Raw genomic sequence first — 20,777 nt, 5'->3', positions numbered from 1 at the left:
CCAGTATGGAATTCCATATTTCAGAATTACTGCGTTATTTATAATAATACAAAACAGAATTGACGTGTAGACGCAAATGTTAGGATGCTGTTTTATTTGATGGGATTTAAAACTCAAAACTTTTGTTGATTTCAAATCGCAATCTACAATAAAATGTTTGCCTCAATTTTTCATATAAATTTTTGATGTTATAAATTCAATACATTTTTTTTTCTTTATATATTTCCTGAGACTTCTTCACAAGTTCGTCAGTAAACTCCACTTGTACTTTCGATGTGATGTTTCTATCATCTTACTTTTATCTTCATTTTTTATAAATTTATAAGAATCAGCATAAGATGTAAGTGGCGATTTTTTTCAACCACAAGGAAATTTTGTTCAAGAGAATCACGTGGTACCTAAAAGTAAAAAAAATAAGTTAGTTTGACACAAAACATGTATTTGTATACACAGGTACATGTTGCATAATTGTAAAAAAATATATACATTTCATTAAATATTATTTATCTTTAAAGGTTTAACTTCATATTGTTATTAAAGAATATGTTCTCTTTATACTATGAGTATCTTCAAAATTTTCATTGTATTATATTTAAGTAATCGTTGTTACGTAAACGTATATAAAATAGAAAAATAGAAATACATTATATCACATCAGCCATTATTCCACATTGTTTTTCTTTACTGGTTAAACGTGCTATAAGTTTTGTGCTAATATCTGAATATGATGTTTATATATATTCTCCTAAAATCTTAAACTGATTGTTGTATATAATACTTTCATGAAGTATATTAAGCCCGTTATACCTATCTTGTAATTATTTTAAAAAAAGATTCTCTTATATTAGAATAATATAATATAATAATTATAATAGCTAATTCAATATATAAAATATTGTTTATAACAATTGTTTTTTTTTTTTAATTTCTTTATACACTTTTAAAAGCATCTTTTAAAACGCAAAAAATTACGCATTTCCAAAATATTGTTAAAAAGATATTAAATCCAATTTTTGGCAAAAAACCATAATTTTACTTTTGCAATCTCACTTTTATCTTCATTTTTGGCAATTCATAAAGCTGTTGCATCAAAAAGATGATAGTTGCTTTGAACTACAAGGAAATTCTGTTCAAGAAGATCACGTAGCACAGACCTAAAAGTAAAAAAAAAAGTTAATTTGGCGCAAAACATATATGTATATATACATACACATATACATGTTGTTCATAACTGTAAAAAATATCTTTATATGTTATTAAATATTATATATTCATTAAATAATATTATAAAACATAATACACAATATTTATTATATTTATAGATTTAACTGCAAATTGTTATTTTAAAGAATATGTACTTTTTATGATTATTGTTTCAATTCATATAATTATCCTTATAATTTTTATATTGCATACTTAATCCTTATTATTTAAATTCTTATTATAAAATAGAAAATGTACATTGTATTCACATTATTTCACAGTTTTACTGTAAAAAATGTGTATCACAATATTTGTCTCTTGTACTAATATATCTATATATCTATCTATCTATCTATCTATCTATATATATATATATATATATATATATAATATGTTCTTTTAAAGTCTTACACTAATATACTATTATTATAAATAAAATATTCACGAAGGATATTAACTCCATAGTAAAATGTGCATTTATAGTCTTTTTCTTAGAAAAAGATTTCCATATTAGCATAATTCAATCTATTGAATTATGCTAATATGGAATTATGCTAATATTACATCTATGTAACTTGTTTAGAAAGAATAGAATATTTTTATAGCAATTGTTTTCAAATATTTTTAAAAAGCATTCTTCAAAAAAATTGTTTTCTATTTTTTTGTTGAAAATGAGACTTTTAATTGATTAATATGATATTGTATTTTATTGTACTGTTACTTTATATTTTTCATGTTATATTTAAAATGCTTTTTTAAGAGAAGAATTTGTCAATGCTTTGTAATCGTAAAAAATGTGATTTTATTTATTATTAAAACATAATAAATACAATTATGTATTTATTTAGTATCTTACATAAATTTTATACTGTACATTGCATTGTCCCATTCGATAACAGAAAATTACTATCTCAAAATACTAGTAAGAATTATTTTCAAAATACTTTAAATAAATTTCTTCAAAACAATATTCTATTTAAAAAAAACTGAATAAAAGAAAATATTCCCAATAAAAATTTGAATCACATGACAATTATTCATTAAATAAGATATATATTATCTTTCGTGTAATGGACAAAAATCAAAATTGTTATTGCATAAAATATCGGTAACAAAAACATTATATCCTTATCTGAAATTTCAAACTCAAAGTTTACAAGATATTACAATAAATGCTGCCATACTTCATAAAATAATAAATTTGACATTACAAAAATAATGATATATTTTTCATAAAATTCTAATATACAAGTAAGATTGGAAGACTTCAATATAAAAATAAAATGTATTATACAGTAAACGGATTCAAGATAAAGCAAAGCATTGCTAATAAATATATCTAATGTTAGATTAATATAAATATCACTTCTTGAACACTATTTACATTGCCATAGATTATTGTAAATCATAATACCGGTATTTAAAATTTCAAAAAACTAAAATAGCAATAATTTTATAACTTCATAAAATAATGACAATCTCAAATATTTAAATATTTATATTAAAAAAGGTAAATAAATAATTGCAGAATTTTAATATTCAATTGTAAATAATCAATTATAATATAGCATTAATTCATAATTTGATCTCGAATAAATATTCTAATGAATTTGAATGTAAAATCGACATACCGACATAGGACCATATACATTTGAGAAAAGAATCCTCCAATTTTAAAATCTACACATCACAATATAATAATATATGTTGTTCCAGTATCGCTTTTGATGTAGTCGAGATTGCCCAAGTTGCGTTACATGACAAATGTACCACCACTGAGATAATATTCAAAAATCACATTTGCACATAAAGCGCTTTTAGATTATTTATATTAGAAAGATACAAAAGCTATCCCAATCATGTTCATTCTCTTCATTTTTACACGTTTATTTGTTGTATATGTAGTACTTGTGAGTCACTTGGCACTTTTATTCACAACAATTTTGTCTTGCACGCCGTGCAGAAGATTCGTAATTTTAATGGGTGGTGGCGGTGGATGTACGCCAGGATGCTTCTTCCGGTGCAACATCATTGGTGATCGTTGGGTAAAGCTCTGGCCGCAGATGTCACAGATATAAGGTCGCTCGCCAACATGAGTCAACAGATGGATCTTTTGCGAACTGAGGCAACCGAAAGTCTTACCACATATTGCGCAGAGGTACGACTTTTCACCTGAATGCGTCCTAAGGTGCTTCGTGAGACCATATTTGAATTTGAACTCCATACCACACTGCTCACAGACGTATTTCATTTTGTGCAGTTCAGCGTGACTGTCGAGATTCTTTTGAGTCTTGAAGCGTTTTCTGCAAATCTGGCATTCAAACTCCTTAACTTTCGTCTTATGCTTATAATGCTTATGAAAGTACAAGGAGCTCTTGCTGGGATAAGATGTGCCGCATATATCGCAAACGCAGGACTCCGTGTCGTGGTCCTTCATGTGTGTCGTGTAATCAGACTGCACCTTGAACATTTTTCCACACTGCTCGCAACTATAATTATAATCTTCCGTGTGCTTGCGAATATAATGTATTTTCAGATACGGCTTTGTACGCGCCTTGAAGTCGCATAGAGTGCACGCGTGAAGCTGTGCTGGCTCATCGTGGATTTCCATATGCCTAGAAAGATATGCACCAGTCTTGAAGCCCTTGGAACAAATCGTGCACTTGTGCGGCCGTGAGTTGCTATGTTTGAACATGTGACTAGTGAGCTTGCTTTTGCGATCGAACGTGATGTAACAAATTTCACAGATATGCGACTTCTTCTTTGGACTAGCTACAAACTTGCCGGATCGTGTTTTCGAAAGTTCATCTTTGCGCCGTTTCCTGAAATCCAAAGGAGTGTCATCCAAATCGTCCAAATCATCTAAATTGTCGATAACGGTTTTATTTTTCTTCCTGGTCTCAATGCGACATTGATTCTTCTCAACACGATTATTCTTCTGTTTTTTTATTTCTTCATCTTTCGATTCAGCGTTGGAACTATTTTCCTCGGTGGGTGGTGGTTCTTTCATCATAAACACGCTCAATGACTTTGGGATGCGAAAATAATCGTCTTCCAGTTTTACTATCAGAAAAGTTGGCGAGAGTGGATCTAGCTGATTGCACCTAAAAAAATTATAAAAATTGTCAGTCGATTTTTATTTGTTAATAAAAATATGGTCGTGCTGATTGCACGCAAGCATGCATTAAGTGCAACTTCAGCTAAAAGTTTTGATAAAGAAGAAACATGGTTGAATTTCACAAAAATAATATTTCTCCACTGTTTATAAATATTTTTTTAGGCAAATATTATTCATTCTAATGATTTTAACATCTATTTGTAATAATGAACTGATCTTAGATTAACAAACCAAGTTATTGTATTGTAAGTTACAAAACACGTAAATGTTTGAATTTAATATATTAATACATAAATAACTATAAAAAATATAATATATATTTACTTTATATTTTTTATTTATTTAAAGTTTATTACATACAAAACGCAATTTCTAAAAAAATGTTTTCTGTACAATTAAAACTAAGTATATATTATTGATTTTATTTTGCAATTAAAAAATTATTGAACTATGTACGACAGCCTTAATATTAAATAAATAAAAATCATTGAAAATTTTTCAAAATTAATCTCACTATAAGTATTACTTAATTAACTTTTTTGATATCTTTAAAAATATTATTAAGATTAAATAAAATCAGAAACACAACAGCTTGCATCTTTGTATTCCTACATCAATAATTTAAAAAATTAAGCTAAAAAATTGTAAAACATTCTGAACTGTTTTTAAAATTGATGATAATGCAGTAAAAATCCAGGATTGATCCTTTTAATGCCTCGTAAAATATAAAGCTTATTGTTTTTCCACACCCCAAAATTTTTTTCACGGTGTTTTTTCTTTTTTTTCCCTTTCATTTTTAAAAAGAAAAAAGAGCCGTGCAAGAAATTCAGTTCTAAAATAGAAAAAAACAAAATTACAAATCGTGTAAAATTCACATCACAAATATCACAATGCGAGGATAGATAAAGTCATTTTGCATATTCTATATCTATGTTATAATTCGTTTACAACGATTTACCAAATCTTTACATTTTTAATATTTATTTAATACTTTCAATCCTGGCGACTAGCAGATAATCGTCCAATTCGGTCTTCATTACAAGCTTCTAACAATAAATACATTTTGTATTTTTGTATATCCTCTCGGAAAATTTCAAAAGTATTTTGAAGAATAGAGACGATAAATCTACTAATCAATTGCATGCATAAGAGAAAATGTCAGATTTCAAATTTCTTTATTACAATCGTGAATTTTGCTTCACTAAACTACGCAAGTAAATTTTATTAATCATAAGCTCAAATATTCCTAAAATCTATCCATCAAATACATACACATACATATCTATTTGATGTGTCGATTTTCATGCATAAACTTCTAGTTTAATTCTTGCTTTTCCACAAATTCTTTAAAAGGACTTCCAAGTCCGATTTGATTTGTGATGAATTTTGTAACACGTTAAACGCGAATTTGTGTATATACACACGCACACGCACATACACATACACACACCGCGCGCGCGCGCTTTTAAAACTTTAAACCTTCTCATTTTGGACTCGTTTTGTAAAATAATGCATAAATTCTTGGTATATAAAATTGTTTCACACAATAACCCGTTCAGCCCTGCAATATGGATGAATTTCAAGTAAACGAAAATAGAATTTAATATATCGCTGTATTTAAAAAATCTCAATTATTATAATAATTACTTAAATATAAATTAGTATGTATAAAATATATAGAGAAACTTTCATATAAAAAAGTATTTTATGATTATAGCTTTTTTAAATTATAAAAAAATTATTTTCAAGATTTATCTAAAAATATAATACTTGCAGTAAATGTAACATACAAGTAAGGTTTGCTTACATAACAAAAAATCTATGGAAATTTAAACAGAAAATATAAATTATATACAAATCGCAAATATTTTTATATGACACTTATAAAATGTTCACATTAAACTCATTACAACATAGTTCAAATTATTAGTATTTATTAAACAGATTATATAGAAATACTCATATTTTTTGTAAAAAAATAATGCTACATATGTAATTAATACAATTAACTCTATGATTTATTTTACAGTAATAATTTATTTAAATAAAAATTATAATTTACATCAGAAATATCGTTTTCAATAATTAAATATCACCTTTTAATATATAATTCATCTCCTTATTAAATTATTGTATATACTTTTTCACTAAGTATAATAATTTGATAATACATTAAATATAAAAATAGAAATTCTTTCACTAAATATTTCTAATGTTTTCTATTTCGCAAAACTTTTATTTTGCACAATACATAAAAATAAATATATAATAATTATAGTAATTCCCTTTCTGATGTAGTAATACTTTACTTAATGTACATGAAAAAGCATATACCAAACAAAAAATATTTTCCGAAAAAGAACGCCACACACACACACACACACACACACACACACACACACACACACACACACACACACGCACGCACGCACGCACGCACGCACGCGCGCGCGCACACACACACACACACACACACACACACACACACACACACACACACACAATATAAACATATATATACATAATATATAAGTTATATATATATATATATATATATATATATATATATATATATAAAACTTTTTTATAAATCAATCGTCTTTTTAGAAAGAAAAAAATAAAGCATAATTGACATGTAAATAAATCTTTCTACATACAAAGTACAATTAAAAACTTATATGTATGTAAATTGTATATTTTAATAATTTTTTTGTTTTATAAATTTCTTAATAACTATTAACTAATATTAAAATACCATTGTATAGTCCTTTGTTGAATTACACATCCAATGAGCAATTATTACCGATGTATTCATTTTGAATCTTTTCAAGGTAATTCCTGGCGAGCTCAGCTATTTGTGGATGCGACGATAATAACGGCGGTAGTGGTCCAGGATGATGATTTCTATGCCTTAGCAGGCTGGAGCGTTGAGTGAAGTCCTTCTCGCAGACGTCACATTTATATGGCCGTATGCTGGCATGGGTAAGTACATGTTGATAAAAATTGCTAATTGATAGAAACGATTTCTGGCATAGAATACAAGTAGAAATGTTTGTGTGACCGTGTTTGAAACGTTTATGGCTCGTGAGTTCACGAGTGCCACTGTACTCCTTGCCACAATCCTCGCACTTGAAACCTTTCTTATGCAACATCAAATGGTTGTCCAGTCTACTTCTGTGACAAAACTTTTTACGACACAAGTGACACGGATACTCATACTTGATATCGCGATTTCGTTTCTGATGCCGCCACTCGTGACCTTTGACATCCCTGACCTTCTTGCCGCAGAAACGGCAGATTTGCATGTCCAACACGTGAGTTCTTTTCATATGATGCGTCAAGTCGATCTTCAACTTATAACTACGACCGCAATGCTCACAAATATATCTCGGCTCGCGATCACTATGGATGCGAATGTTGTGTCTCTTCAGTCCATCTTCACTTTTGTACTTCACATGGCAGATTTCGCATTCGAAGAAATAGTCCGGCCGGTGTATTCTTTTGTGCTCCTCCAGCGCTGCCAATGTGTAACAAGTTCTTTTACACTTGTCGCATTGATACGGTTTACGATGCACGTATCTGACATGACGCTCAACTTTTCTCGCATTGTCAAAATGTTTCTCGCAAAATGGACATGTATTTCTTATCTTTTCCATGACTTCATCTACTTCAGTGGTTTCTTTGTGTAAACTAGGCAAATCGGAAACTTGCGAAGTTTTCGCGAACAAAGGTTGAACCTTCTGAATTGAAACATTAGCAGTTTTTACGAAATTTTGTGAATTTGATGTCAAATCGACTTTAATTGGTCTACGCACACTGCGACACTGTATTCTAACGGGTTTAAATTTTCCACTTGTAAAATTAGATTCATTTTGAGCAGATTTCCACGAGCCCAACAAAATGGAGACATAACGAGGAGATCCTTTTCGGTATTGTCCTCCTTTCTGCCTGATGATGATAGGCTTTTCCCTGAAACAGGGATAAATGGTGTCAGCGTATAAAGTATTAACACTGTATTTTAAACATATGTTCAAATAACGGTAACTAAGTAATTGTACCACAAAAAGATGCTTCATTAGCCACCGTGCAAAGAGATAAATCTCACTGTTGTTATGTTCCAGCTGTCACCATCAATTTCTCATCAATTATTAAAACTTTTTGGTACAAATAATATTAGAAATATAATGCATATTTTAGCAATAATATTTTTATAATATTATTGCAATATAATAAAATTTGTACAGGCACTTATGTTTCGTTGTACAGCTAAATAGATGATCTGAAATAAATGCTCGTATATTACTTCAGTAATACGTAACTTGATCGCAGTCAAATGTTAGAATAATGTAAGTTACTTCGAAAAGTATAAAAAATATATTAAATAATTTTTAACACAAAAATTAATAAAACCAATTATTACACAATAAGAATCATACATAAAATTTATACATTTAAATTGTGCGATACACATATGAAAAAATGTAATACATTAGTCTTTCAATACGTGTCATATCTCAATAAAAAATATTCATTACCGTTGTCATTAAATTAACAAAATTATTTCCAATTAGATCTAATGCTGTTAATAGAATGTTTTCTTTTCGTTTATAATATTAATATGTTCGTAATAATATTAATTTACTTAATACTTATATTTAAAATTTTACAAAAATAAGATTTGTTTTATTTAACAGCAATTGTTTAATTACAAGCAATGGATTATATATGGAATTATGTCTGCTTATATACACTTTATTATTAATAAAGTATTATTATCACTAGGGCTCGGATGTTCATGTATGATCCTATGTCGCACACGAAAAATCGCAATACGAGTAAGTCGGGCTCACTGAACTGAGGTAGAAACATTTCTTATGATATATCATATATTAATAATTACTTATTAGATTATTAAGCCATTGTTTCATTATATGTATATATTATCAATGTTTTATTAACATCTAATTCGCACACTGCGACACGGAATCGTACACAAACAACCGAACCCCTGTGATAATAATACTTAATTATCACATGATACTTCTGCCATTCTAGGTAAATATTTGGTCATACTAATACTTAATACTTATAAAACTTCGTAAAAAAACAAGATCCTTACATACAAAATATACATGTCCGAGATAATTTAACTAATCAAAAATAATAACTTCACAATCTATTGCAAGAAATCAGTCTTTTTATAAGTACCATCGTAAAAATTTGCTAAATTGTATATCGCAATTTATAATAAATTTACGGTAAATTTTGTACACATTCCTTATTAGATTTCAAGTAGACTTTTTTTACATGTAATAATAGGACACTCTTTAGAATAAAATACTTTTTATCCTCAAAAACTAAAATAAAATTAAAAAGAAAAACGGTTGTTATACAAAAAATCATAAGCAAAAAAACTTTTGTGTACGCGCGCGCGTATAAGTATGTACACATACAGGCATAAAAATACATTATTGCAAGAATATAAAAATGTATCAGAATAAAACAAATTAATATCTTTATAGCATTTCAGCAATGTATTTTTTGCAAAATTTGACCAAGAACATCTTTTGTATAGATAACGTATTATTATATCTTCTAAATAAAGCAGTTATTCTAGTTTCAAGAGTTTTTGTAAAACATTTTTGGCTAAACCGGCGATGGGAATTTGCGATGTATAGGGCGGAAGAGGACCGGGATGATTTCTACGATGTCGAAAAAGACTGGATCGTTGAGTAAAATCTTCACCGCAGATATCACAATTATATGGCCTGATACCGGCATGCGTAAGAACATGTTGATAGAACTTGTTACCCCTCGACACAAACACTTTCTTGCAAATCGGACAAATTGTGCCCGGTTTGTGTACCCGATTCTTGTGGTACTCTAGTTGTCTTGCTGAAGTAACAACAACATTACACTCAATGCATTTGTAACCTTGTTTATGTAATAACAAATGATTGTCCAGACGAGTTTGATTCTGAAATTTCTTGATGCATAAATGACATGAAAATTTTAAACTGGCCATTTCGGCTCGTTTTTTATGCTTCCATTCGTGGCTGTGAAGATCTGTCACGGATTTTCCACAGTATCGGCATATATGAATGTCAGTATTGTGCTTCCTTTTGATGTGTACAAGAAGATCAACTTTCACCTTGAATGACTGGCCACAGGAATCGCAAATAAACTGAGCAGCGGTATCACTATGCGCTCGCAAGTGATGTTGTTTTAAAGTTATCTTACGTTTGTACTTCAAGTGACATATGTCGCACTCAAAGAAATAATCATCACTATGACTCTCACGATGCTTTTCCAAATTTTGCTTGGTATGACAGGACGCGCGGCACTTGTCACATTTATAAGCTCTTTTTTGATGACTCGCTACGATATGCCTTTTCAGCAGCTTCTCATTATCGAAGTGTTTTAAACAAAATGGACACGCGGTCCGTACTTCGTTCAATACTTGATCTACATCTTTTTTTTCTTCGTTTCGCAAAGTATCTTCGAGTGGCAACATTTTTACAGATTCATTTTTTTGTATAATCAATAATTCTTGGTCTGCTTCTTTATCTATATTTTCTTTTTTTTCCTTTGTTGGTTGTTGCATTTTTTCCTTGTCTTGTTTTGATAAATTAAGATGTTTTCTCGCGCTTTTTTCCTCACTTATGTCAGACGTAATCTCTACCGTATCATAACGCACGATCACTTTCTGACATAAATCACCATCCCACACTGTGGTCCACTGTGGTTCCCTGAAACACCCATTAAATGTAATCAGTACAATTACGTACAAATACGAAACGTGCAGCGTCTACCATAATTACATAGAAATCAAGTCTTCAATAGTCCTTCAATAATATTCTTCAAAAATATTCAGAATATTAATAAGATCATTTAATTAATATGTTCAATATTATTGCACAATTCTATCATTTTTCCAAAGAATAAGCAACTATTTAAGTGTATTAGGATAAAAACAAAATTATAAAAGTTTTGTGTTTAACTTACAACATTTCTTATAAATATTTACATATCTTTTTTAATACCGATTACAATATCTACACATATTGTAGACACACAAATAAATCTACACAAATAAATAATTATTTTAACAATCAATCATTCTAATTCGTAAATCTATCGTACCCAGCTACTAGTTCGATTTTCGGAACAATTCAATTGACTAAGCAAGAATGGTGGTGGCACCAGATGATTACCGACATTGGGAAATAGATTATTGATCTGTTCTTTATAGCTGTACTACTGAGGTGCACTACTGAACTGGTGCAATAAGTTAAAAAATATTTTTTTAATTCTAACTTATTACACTAATTTGGTAGTGTAGTTCAGTGCACTTATAAAGAACATATGATGATGTCTCATTATGTACGTTAAGTAAAAGTTTGCTCAAATATCGCATTCGTATGATTTCTCACCCATGTAAAGAATCTTGTGTCCTGAGAGCAATAGAAACCTTTCGAGCATAACTTGCACTGGTAGAACAGACCGTTTGCCGTTGTGCATATGTTCATATCACCTCAGTGTATAATCAATGCAAACTTTTTGCTGCATTGAGAGCATAAAAAACGTCTGCGAGTATAAATTCACGTGATTACAAAGATTAATTTTTATGACAAATGTCTCTTTGCAACAATTACATCGGTGTTACTTCGACGCACTCTTACCTTGTGCATCAGACACTTGTGTGCGAATAGAAATGATCTCTGGGAGTAAGTATTGCCGCAATAATCGCAAATAAAGATTTTGGTACTTAAGACTTGTCTTGTGATCTTTAAGTTCATAATTTGACACGAATCTTCCGCTGCACTGTTAACAACGGTATCAAAAGTCTTATGTACCCACCGAATGTGAGCCTTCACTGACATTTTGTTCCTCATCAAGATCATACCGCATAAATAACAAATATATGTACGCCACTATAAATCTGCATATAAATGTTCATTTCCGATTTGCGTTTGAAAGTTTTTTCGCAAACTATGCATTTGAACAGATGTGCATCACTGTGCTTCACCATGTGCTTTTTGCAACTTGCGTGCGGATAGAAACATGGTATATAGGACATTCATGTCTCATTTTTTTTTTCTTTTAAACATTAATCCAAATATTTTTGTCATTCTTGTCACGTGTTGCCTCAAAAGGCTTCTTCTTTCTTCTTTGATTATCAATTCTTCAAGTATTAAATTCTCTTTGGTTGACTCTCGAATTCTTCTTCCCTGTATTCGACCTTCATACCTTGCCCTATGAACTCGACGATTCTGCAAGCAACAACAATAATTTTTCAATATATTGAACAATCACATTGCCAGCGCATTCATCGATACTTCTTCCTCTTGATCATCCGAGGTTTTTTATGAAGATATGCAATTTCAAGATTAACGTGACAATTTTTAAGGCTGTTGAGAAAAGTAAAACCTATTGCACAATGCCAGAAAACAGACAATAGGAATAAGAAACAAAAATTATAAATGAGAAATTATCGCTTTCAATGTGCCTTTGTACAAAAATGTGATAACCAACGGTTGACTCTTGTCGCTATATCATTGTACATGAAAAGCTCATTGGGGGCGATAATTTATTATTCATGTTCTATCTTCTGTTCCTATTATACGATAGGCTGCTTTAAGATCAAATAATAAATTTAATAGACAAAAATTTAATAGACAAAGATAGTTTTGTAGTCACAAACACTTTTTCATGTACGAGTTATTTTATTAAACGTATAATAACGAATATCATTAATAATGATTAACATAAATTTATCGATGCATTTGTCCTTATTCGCATGAGCAAGCCTGAAGTCTCGCTTGGAGAAAGAAGCTCTAGAAAAGAGAAAAAAAGAAAAGAAAACGAATTCAACAACATTGGCATGGTTCAGCTTACGAGTTATTCTTATCTACACTGAAAAAATAGAACAACAATATAACGGAACTCCTTGAGCACGATAGATCGAACATATAATTATAATTCATAAAGAATCAAACGGACAAATATCGCGCGTAATCTTGTCTTTTGAGCGCCGCACAATTTACATAAACGTTACAACTAGAGTACAAAAGATATCGTAGAGATTTATTAAGAAGTATCGGAATCAACATCGTGACTACGACGCTCTGTCGACATTATCCAACATCAACGTAGTGATAGATATACAATATATCTATAATTATTCAAAAGACTTCTCAGTTTTTCTCCGTTCCGCTGTTACAATACATAGGTAACAACGCGTAAGCACGTATATATCGCACCGTTCATTAAAAGTGATCATCATAATGTCGTGTCAACAGGAATCTCAACATCATTGAGAAGTCTTAAATTATTCACAGAACAACTTTATCTCATCAAAGTTTTTAAACACACGTAGACTTCTGATGGGCCGTTAAATTGCCCTGGCAAGAAAATCCACGGTGGCATATCTGGCAGACGTAAGGTCGTTCCCCGGTGTGTCCACGTTTGTGAATAGTCAACGTCGACCTCTGCGAGAACGCTTTCAAGCACTGGTCACACTTGTATGGCTTCTCCCCCGTGTGCACTCTTCTGTGCATTCTTAGATTTTCGGAATCAGTGAAACCCTTTCCGCAAATATCACAAACATAGGGTTTTTCCCCGGTGTGGATCCGCCTATGCTTCTTCAAATGCTCAGCACTACTAAGACTCTTGCCGCAATAATCGCAGAGATATAGCTTCGTTGGATTGTGACTCTCCTTATGTCGAAAGAGCGACCTTTTCGTTGCAAGTACGCGGCCGCAAATGTCGCAGGCGGTGCTAGTCACCTTGTTGGCTTTTAGCTCAGGATGATTGCGTCTGCAGTGCGCGGAAAGCTGTCGTCTCAAATAAAAGGCGTTATTGCAAAGCTGACAAACAAACGGTTTTTCGCCAGAATGAATGTTGTAGTGCTCCTGAAGATCGAGCTTCTTCCGAAAACGCTTGTCGCATTCGTTGCATTTGAACGGCAAATCCGCTTTGTCCATGTGTCGTGTCATGTGAATGCTCAGAGCCGCCAGAACAGTGGTCTCGTAATCACACTCCTTGCACATATAACTCGGTAAGAAATGCGTTTTCTCGTGCCTCGTTAAGTCGCGAAACAATCGAAATTTCTTGGGACAATGCTTGCAGGTAAGGTCACCTACTGTGTGGCGCAACAAGTGCTTCTGGTAGTTACTCTTGTGTCGAAAAATCTTATTGCAAGTCTTGCAGAGAAACTCTTCGGGTTTCTCTTTCTTCACCTTCTTCAATGATGCGGTACGGCCGGCCACTCCTGAAGAGTTGTTTTTGCGACCGCTTTTACGTACCGAATGTACCTTCATGTGTTTGCGGAGGCTGATACTGGTTCTGAAGATCCGACCGCATTGGGCACATGTGTTCTTCCGCTTACCTTTATGCTCGATCTCATGAGTGTCCAACAAGGATTGCGAAGCAAAGAAGACACCGCACAGTTTACAATGATACGCCAAAGGAAGATCCTCATCATCATCCTCGTCGTTTACTTCCTGCTTTACAATGTCTTGTTCGGGATTCGTTGAAACTGTTGTCTCGGCAGTCACGTCCACCGGTTCCGGGCATTTCGATGGAGACTTCGCAGGTTCCCCGTTTTTCTTCACCAGATCAAGTTTAGAGAACATCGGGAAATAGTCTTCAGAAAACGGTAGTTGGTTGTATCTGAAATGGAAAAATTCAGGGGGATATCAGTATCGAATATCCTTGTTACATCACAACAATCTTTCTTTCATTATCTGGTCTCGTTGTCTAGAAAATTATTTCTACTCCTGTAAGTAAAATTATCAAATTTGCGCATTCGTTTGTTCATTAATTATGCCATAAAGTAACTAATTTGGTTATAAAAAATAATCAAAATTGTCTTGTCATATTTTACACAATAAACATTTGAAATGTGAGCGGTGACGACAAAACAACTTTCGATAATCATATAATTCTGAATAACATTTTTATTCATAATTTAATAATACACATAATGTATAAATATATTTTACTGTGTTTACTTGTTCCATGTACAAAATAAGTAATGTTACAAAATGTATGTTTCTTGATATTTCTATTTGTTATTCTAATGGCATTTGCTGTACAACTTTGTTTATTATTTTTACATAAATATTGATTTCTTACATAAATATTGATTGATTTGTATTTTATTTTATAATATGTCTGTCGAAGATAAGCAAAAATTTTATTTTATTAGAAGAAACTTCAGTTCATTAAACTTATTGTAATTTCATATAAAAAAACTTAAGTTATTTATTTAGTACATTATAGAGTATTTCAATTTAAAAAAAATAAAATTAAAAAATAAAAATTTAATATTTTTTTAACTTTTAAAAATTAAATTATGAATATAACAAAAAATATATCAGCCAGCGATAAAATTCTCACAAAAATATTAAAATCAAAATATTACATTGTACGGCAGAGAATACAGATGAGCATCGGCAAATAAAAATATAAAATAGCATTCAGACTATTAATACTGTTTCATCTTGTTTCATTGAGGAATTATCATAAGTCTGACAAGGTCATTACACAATAATACTTTGAACGAGAAATGCGATCTTTTTATATTATGTATAACACAATATAATAAAAATAAACATTCCAAATCATGTTTAATTATACGGGCTGTATTTCTATTGCGTTAACTATATGTATTTTGTTATGTGCGTTAAGCAGTCCTTTAGATACAAATGACTTGTTGCAATAACTACACTGATATGGTCTCTGGCCGGTGTGGTATCGTTTATGTATTACGAGAGTCGAGTGTTGCGTGAAAGACTTTCCGCAGGTATCGCACGAGTACGGTTTCTCGCCGGTGTGAGTTCTCTTATGCACGACCAATGTTGTTCTCTTGTGAAAAGCCTTGCCACAAACGTCGCAAATCAAGGATTTTTCCCCGCCGTGAAGACGCAAATGATCCTGAAGGGATCCCTTAGACGAAACGGATTTATTGCACAGGTGACAATCATATTTATTCTCACCAGTGTGTGACTTCACGTGGACCACCAATGAGTTCTTGTAGGCAAATGTTTTGCCGCAAAATTCGCATTGGTGCTTAACTGGCTTGAAATTTGGATCGTGGATTTTCAAGTGGCGCACCAAGGTGTGATTATTAGGAAATGATTTGTTGCAAACGGAACACACATGTTCCTTAGCGCCATGCTTCACATTCATATGCCCATGAAGCTCGGCATTTGTAAAAAAGCCCTTGTTACAGATCTCACAGTGCCTCGTGTATTTCTCGAAATGACGTCTATGGTGAGTAGCCAACTGAGAAGCTTGCACAAATGCGCGACCGCACACATCACAAACGAAGTTCTTCTCGTGAGTATGAATTCGTTTATGTACTGCTAAGGTATTGGTTCTCTTAAAAGATTTGCCGCAGACGTCGCATTGATAGGGTCGAGCGTCGCTATGCGCCACTAAATGACCCTCAAATAAGTTCTTTGATCTAAAAAGCTTGGCGCATATACTACATTTATAAAACGTTTGAATGGTAGATTGTTTTTTCGTGTTTGAATAATTCTGATGAGTAACTTTTCCGTTTGTAACTTCTTCAGACTCTTTTTGCGTCAATAAGTTTTCAGAAGATTTATGTCTTAAACTTACAGCTTGATATTGCACATTGCAGTCTTCTTGATTTATATTTTTTTCTTCTTTAACGAAAATTGAAACCAACGTAGAATCCATACATTCATCTACAGACAGTTCATTTTTTACACACGTCTCTGCTGGTTTTTCATTTCTGAAAAGAAAATGAAATAATGACTATATATGTAATAATATTAACTAATTTAATTGAATTGTTATACAAAAAATTCAGTAATTTTTATTTATAATTTTTCTTTATTCTTTTTTGTATATTATGTGTCAATATAATTTTTAGACAATATATAAAAAGGTAATTAATCTTTCTTCTCCTTAAAACAAATTTTTATTTTATTTTATATTATATATGTATACAAAAATCATAAAAACAAATTGTAAATATTAAAAAGCGCCTTGCATTTATTTGTGTGTGAAATAAAATAAAAATATAAAATAAGGTATTTAGTATCTCACAGTACATGATTATTACATTTCAATTACATAATTATGTACATTTTAAAATTTTTTAGAACAAAGAATATATCGTACGAACAAATGGCTAATACATCTAATTTTTTAAAGATGTTATATATATATATATATATATATATATATATATATATATACACAGGCTTATATATTTTATTATATATCTTTTATTATAAATATATAAATATACAATTTAATTTTTTTAATTTTTCACATAAAATATTATCCATTCTTTCATATAACATATTCTCCGTTTTAAAGAATCTGTAAATAAAATGCATTAACTATGTAGTGTAAAGTAATAAATATTATTAAACATTAGTCCCTATTTTAAAATACAGAATTATGCGTACCTTCAAGAATCTTCTATTTAATATTTATTACAATATTCGTAATGCAGAAATTTTATTATTGACTGTTGTTATATTATCCGTTTTCCGAATAATACACATTTACTGATATAGAAAGTAATTAATGTATGATAAAGTATTTAATGTATGATAAAAAATTGTAATAAACTGTGGGATAACAAAAAACCCCGCAGCTATCAAAGTACTATACATATTTATAATACATTTTTTATTTCTGATATCTAATAAAAGTTACAACAAAGTATATACAATAAAAATTGTATATGTAATATATATATATATATATATACATATATATATATATATATATATATATATATATATACACACACACAATATTATAGACTTGATTATAGACTGATAACTTAATAATACTTATTAAACTAATTCTAGTCTGTAACTATGACTTCGTTAAGTCAACCTTTTTATTTTAAATAAATTAAAAGTAAAGAAAGTCTACTGGTAAAGTTGTTTTAATAAATTTCATCTTACATTAAATTATTGTTCATAATTCTGTTAGATTATAGAATTGATAAATTTTTACGCATTATATTTTCATATTTAATTCGACCTTCAATCAAATAAAACATTGAATTTAAAAAATTCTAGTCTGTAACTATGACTTCGTTAAGTCAACCTTTTTATTTTAAATAAATTAAAAGTAAAGAAAGTCTACTGGTAAAGTTGTTTTAATAAATTTCATCTTACATTAAATTATTGTTCATAATTCTGTTAGATTATAGAATTGATAAATTTTTACGCATTATATTTTCATATTTAATTCGACCTTCAATCAAATAAAACATTGAATTTAAAAAATTTTAAAAACTTAAAAAATGTTATTATGTACATAATGCATATCTACTTAATGATACATATATGTCAATATTAATTCAGAGCACATTTTGCAAAATAAAAATGTTAGTAATTTGTAGAATAAATCTTCCTTTTTAAGCATTAAATTTTTTATGGGTTTTTTTAATTTTTTGTTATTACTATCAGTCTCATGTCTCTAATAAGAAAGTAAGGTTTTCGGCCCGTCACTGTTGGCCATATTTCATTTATAACATGCTTATAAAATTATCAAAATATAACGAATGCTAACTATAGTAACTAATATTACACATATAAAGAAAATATTTTTACGATAGACAAAAATCGCTTCGTATCACATTTATTTTACAATTATATATATTGATTATAAAGAAAAAGAAATAGCATTCGCCATATTAAAAGTGTATTAAAGTGAGCTTATGTTTATTATTTTATTCATATTTTTGTAAGTGTAAATAACACGGCGCAAAATTTACGTCATTTCTTACCTACATCACAAATTCAATATGGCTGCAGTAAGAGTCGAGAAGCCTTAAGATTTATTTTTCACATACATTTTCTTCTGTTTCGTTCATTCTATATTTCCAAACACAGATTTAATTTTTTATTTAATACTTACGAGACTCAATTTAATAACTATAAGGCGATATATAATTTATTTGTATAATTCAATTACTAAATCTGACGCATGTTTGTTTTATAATTACACTCAAATATAAGTTTAATATAATCGTCGTATTATTTACATTAATATTTCTCAGTACATTGATCGTATGTAAGATCGTGTATAAATAATACAAGTCAAAATAAAAATCGGAGAACCACATTTAACACTCAACGCAACATCAAATAACAGTGAACAGTATAAGCCTTAAAAAATGTCTTGTTCACTTACTCTCATTATGAGATTTCATATGCGAGTTTAATGAGCCTTGTTGCGTAAATCTCTTTTGGCATATCTTACATTCATAAGGTCTCTCACCGGTATGTGTTCTTAGATGAACGATCAAATATTTCCGTACGCTAAACGCTTTGCCGCATACTTCACAAACGTGTGGTTTCTCGCCCGAATGTATACGCATATGTATTTGCAGATATGTCTTGCTGCTCACAGACTTCCCACACACCTCGCAAGTAATTTGATTCTCGCCAGTATGTATCTTAAGATGTACCTTTAGCGCAGCCTTCCAATAGCTCTCAAAATCGCAGATATTGCACTTATGCTTCTCTCTCTCACCGTGAGATCTCATATGCATGTTGAGATACGCCGCGCTCGCATATGCAGTGTTACATACTTTACACACAAACGGCTTCTCACCAGTATGTGTAAGCAAGTGTCGTTCCAGCGTCTGATTCGTGTAGAAGCCCTTGTTGCAGATCTGACAATGAATCACATATTCTTGATTGTGCTTTTTCTTATGCAAACGCAGATCGTATCCGGAAACCTTTGACACGCCACATATGTCACAAGTGAAACGTTTGTTATGTTGTTTCAGATGGGTCTTTAAGAACTCCTCGGTCTTGAAACATTTGCCGCATAAAACGCACTGAAAAGGCTTTTCCTTTTGGTGTGACTTTATCATATGCTTTCGCAATTTCTCCTGATTGTCAAAAACTTTGCCGCACTCCTCGCAGTGACTTGCGACTTTCGAATTCCTCTCGTGATCTCGTTTATGTTTCGAAAACTGCAACTTCTTCAGCATTCGCTTTCCACAAATTTCACATTCGTAAACAGTTGTATGCTTGCGACTCGAATCGTGTTCGGAAACCTGTTTTATGATACATATCTCCGATGTAGATTCTAATTTATCGCTCAAATCTTCAACCTTATATTCAATCGTTTCCATAACTATTTCTTGATGATCAACGTGATGATACTCTTCTACTGTAGGTACTTCATCTTGATATTGTACTAATTCTATACCTTGTAATTCGTCAATCGAATCCAGCTTTACGTCTTCTATGTCAAGCTCGTTGCACCTGTAATAAATAATATCTGTCAACAGCGCGAGAAAGTAACGGAAAATTATGTTAGAACAAATATATAGAGTATTCTTGTTAATTGATTTACTTGAGCTAAACTTTCTCACATTCTTGATAAGTTTTTCACAGGAGACACTTTCATACTGTACTTATTAAGTTAATTATGACAT

General features: G+C 30.6%; 2 protein-coding genes across 3 annotated transcripts in view; both read right to left on the bottom strand.

Moving 5' to 3' along the window:
• Positions 1-20,777, bottom strand: part of LOC105835563 — a 54,485-nt gene that overhangs the window by 14,681 nt on the left and 19,027 nt on the right. The gene's annotated exons all lie outside the window — the stretch shown is intronic.
• On the bottom strand, positions 1,982-7,208 carry LOC105829182 (zinc finger protein 614). Of its 2 annotated transcripts, none has more exons than XM_036283386.1 (2): positions 7,077-7,208; positions 1,982-4,307 (listed from the first exon to the last, which is right to left on the bottom strand). In XM_036283386.1, exon 2 carries the CDS (start codon positions 4,214-4,216, stop codon positions 3,119-3,121), a length of 1,098 nt encoding a protein of 365 aa, XP_036139279.1. In that variant the 5' UTR covers positions 4,217-4,307; positions 7,077-7,208; the 3' UTR covers positions 1,982-3,118. The 2 variants fall into 2 exon arrangements, with proteins under 2 accessions (XP_036139279.1, XP_036139280.1); XM_036283387.1 differs by having other exon boundaries at positions 7,125-7,206.

This window comes from Monomorium pharaonis, chromosome 2 (genome assembly GCF_013373865.1).
Source record: "Monomorium pharaonis isolate MP-MQ-018 chromosome 2, ASM1337386v2, whole genome shotgun sequence".
Lineage (NCBI taxonomy): Eukaryota > Metazoa > Arthropoda > Insecta > Hymenoptera > Formicidae > Monomorium > Monomorium pharaonis.
This window is presented reverse-complemented; position numbering and strand designations above follow the sequence as displayed.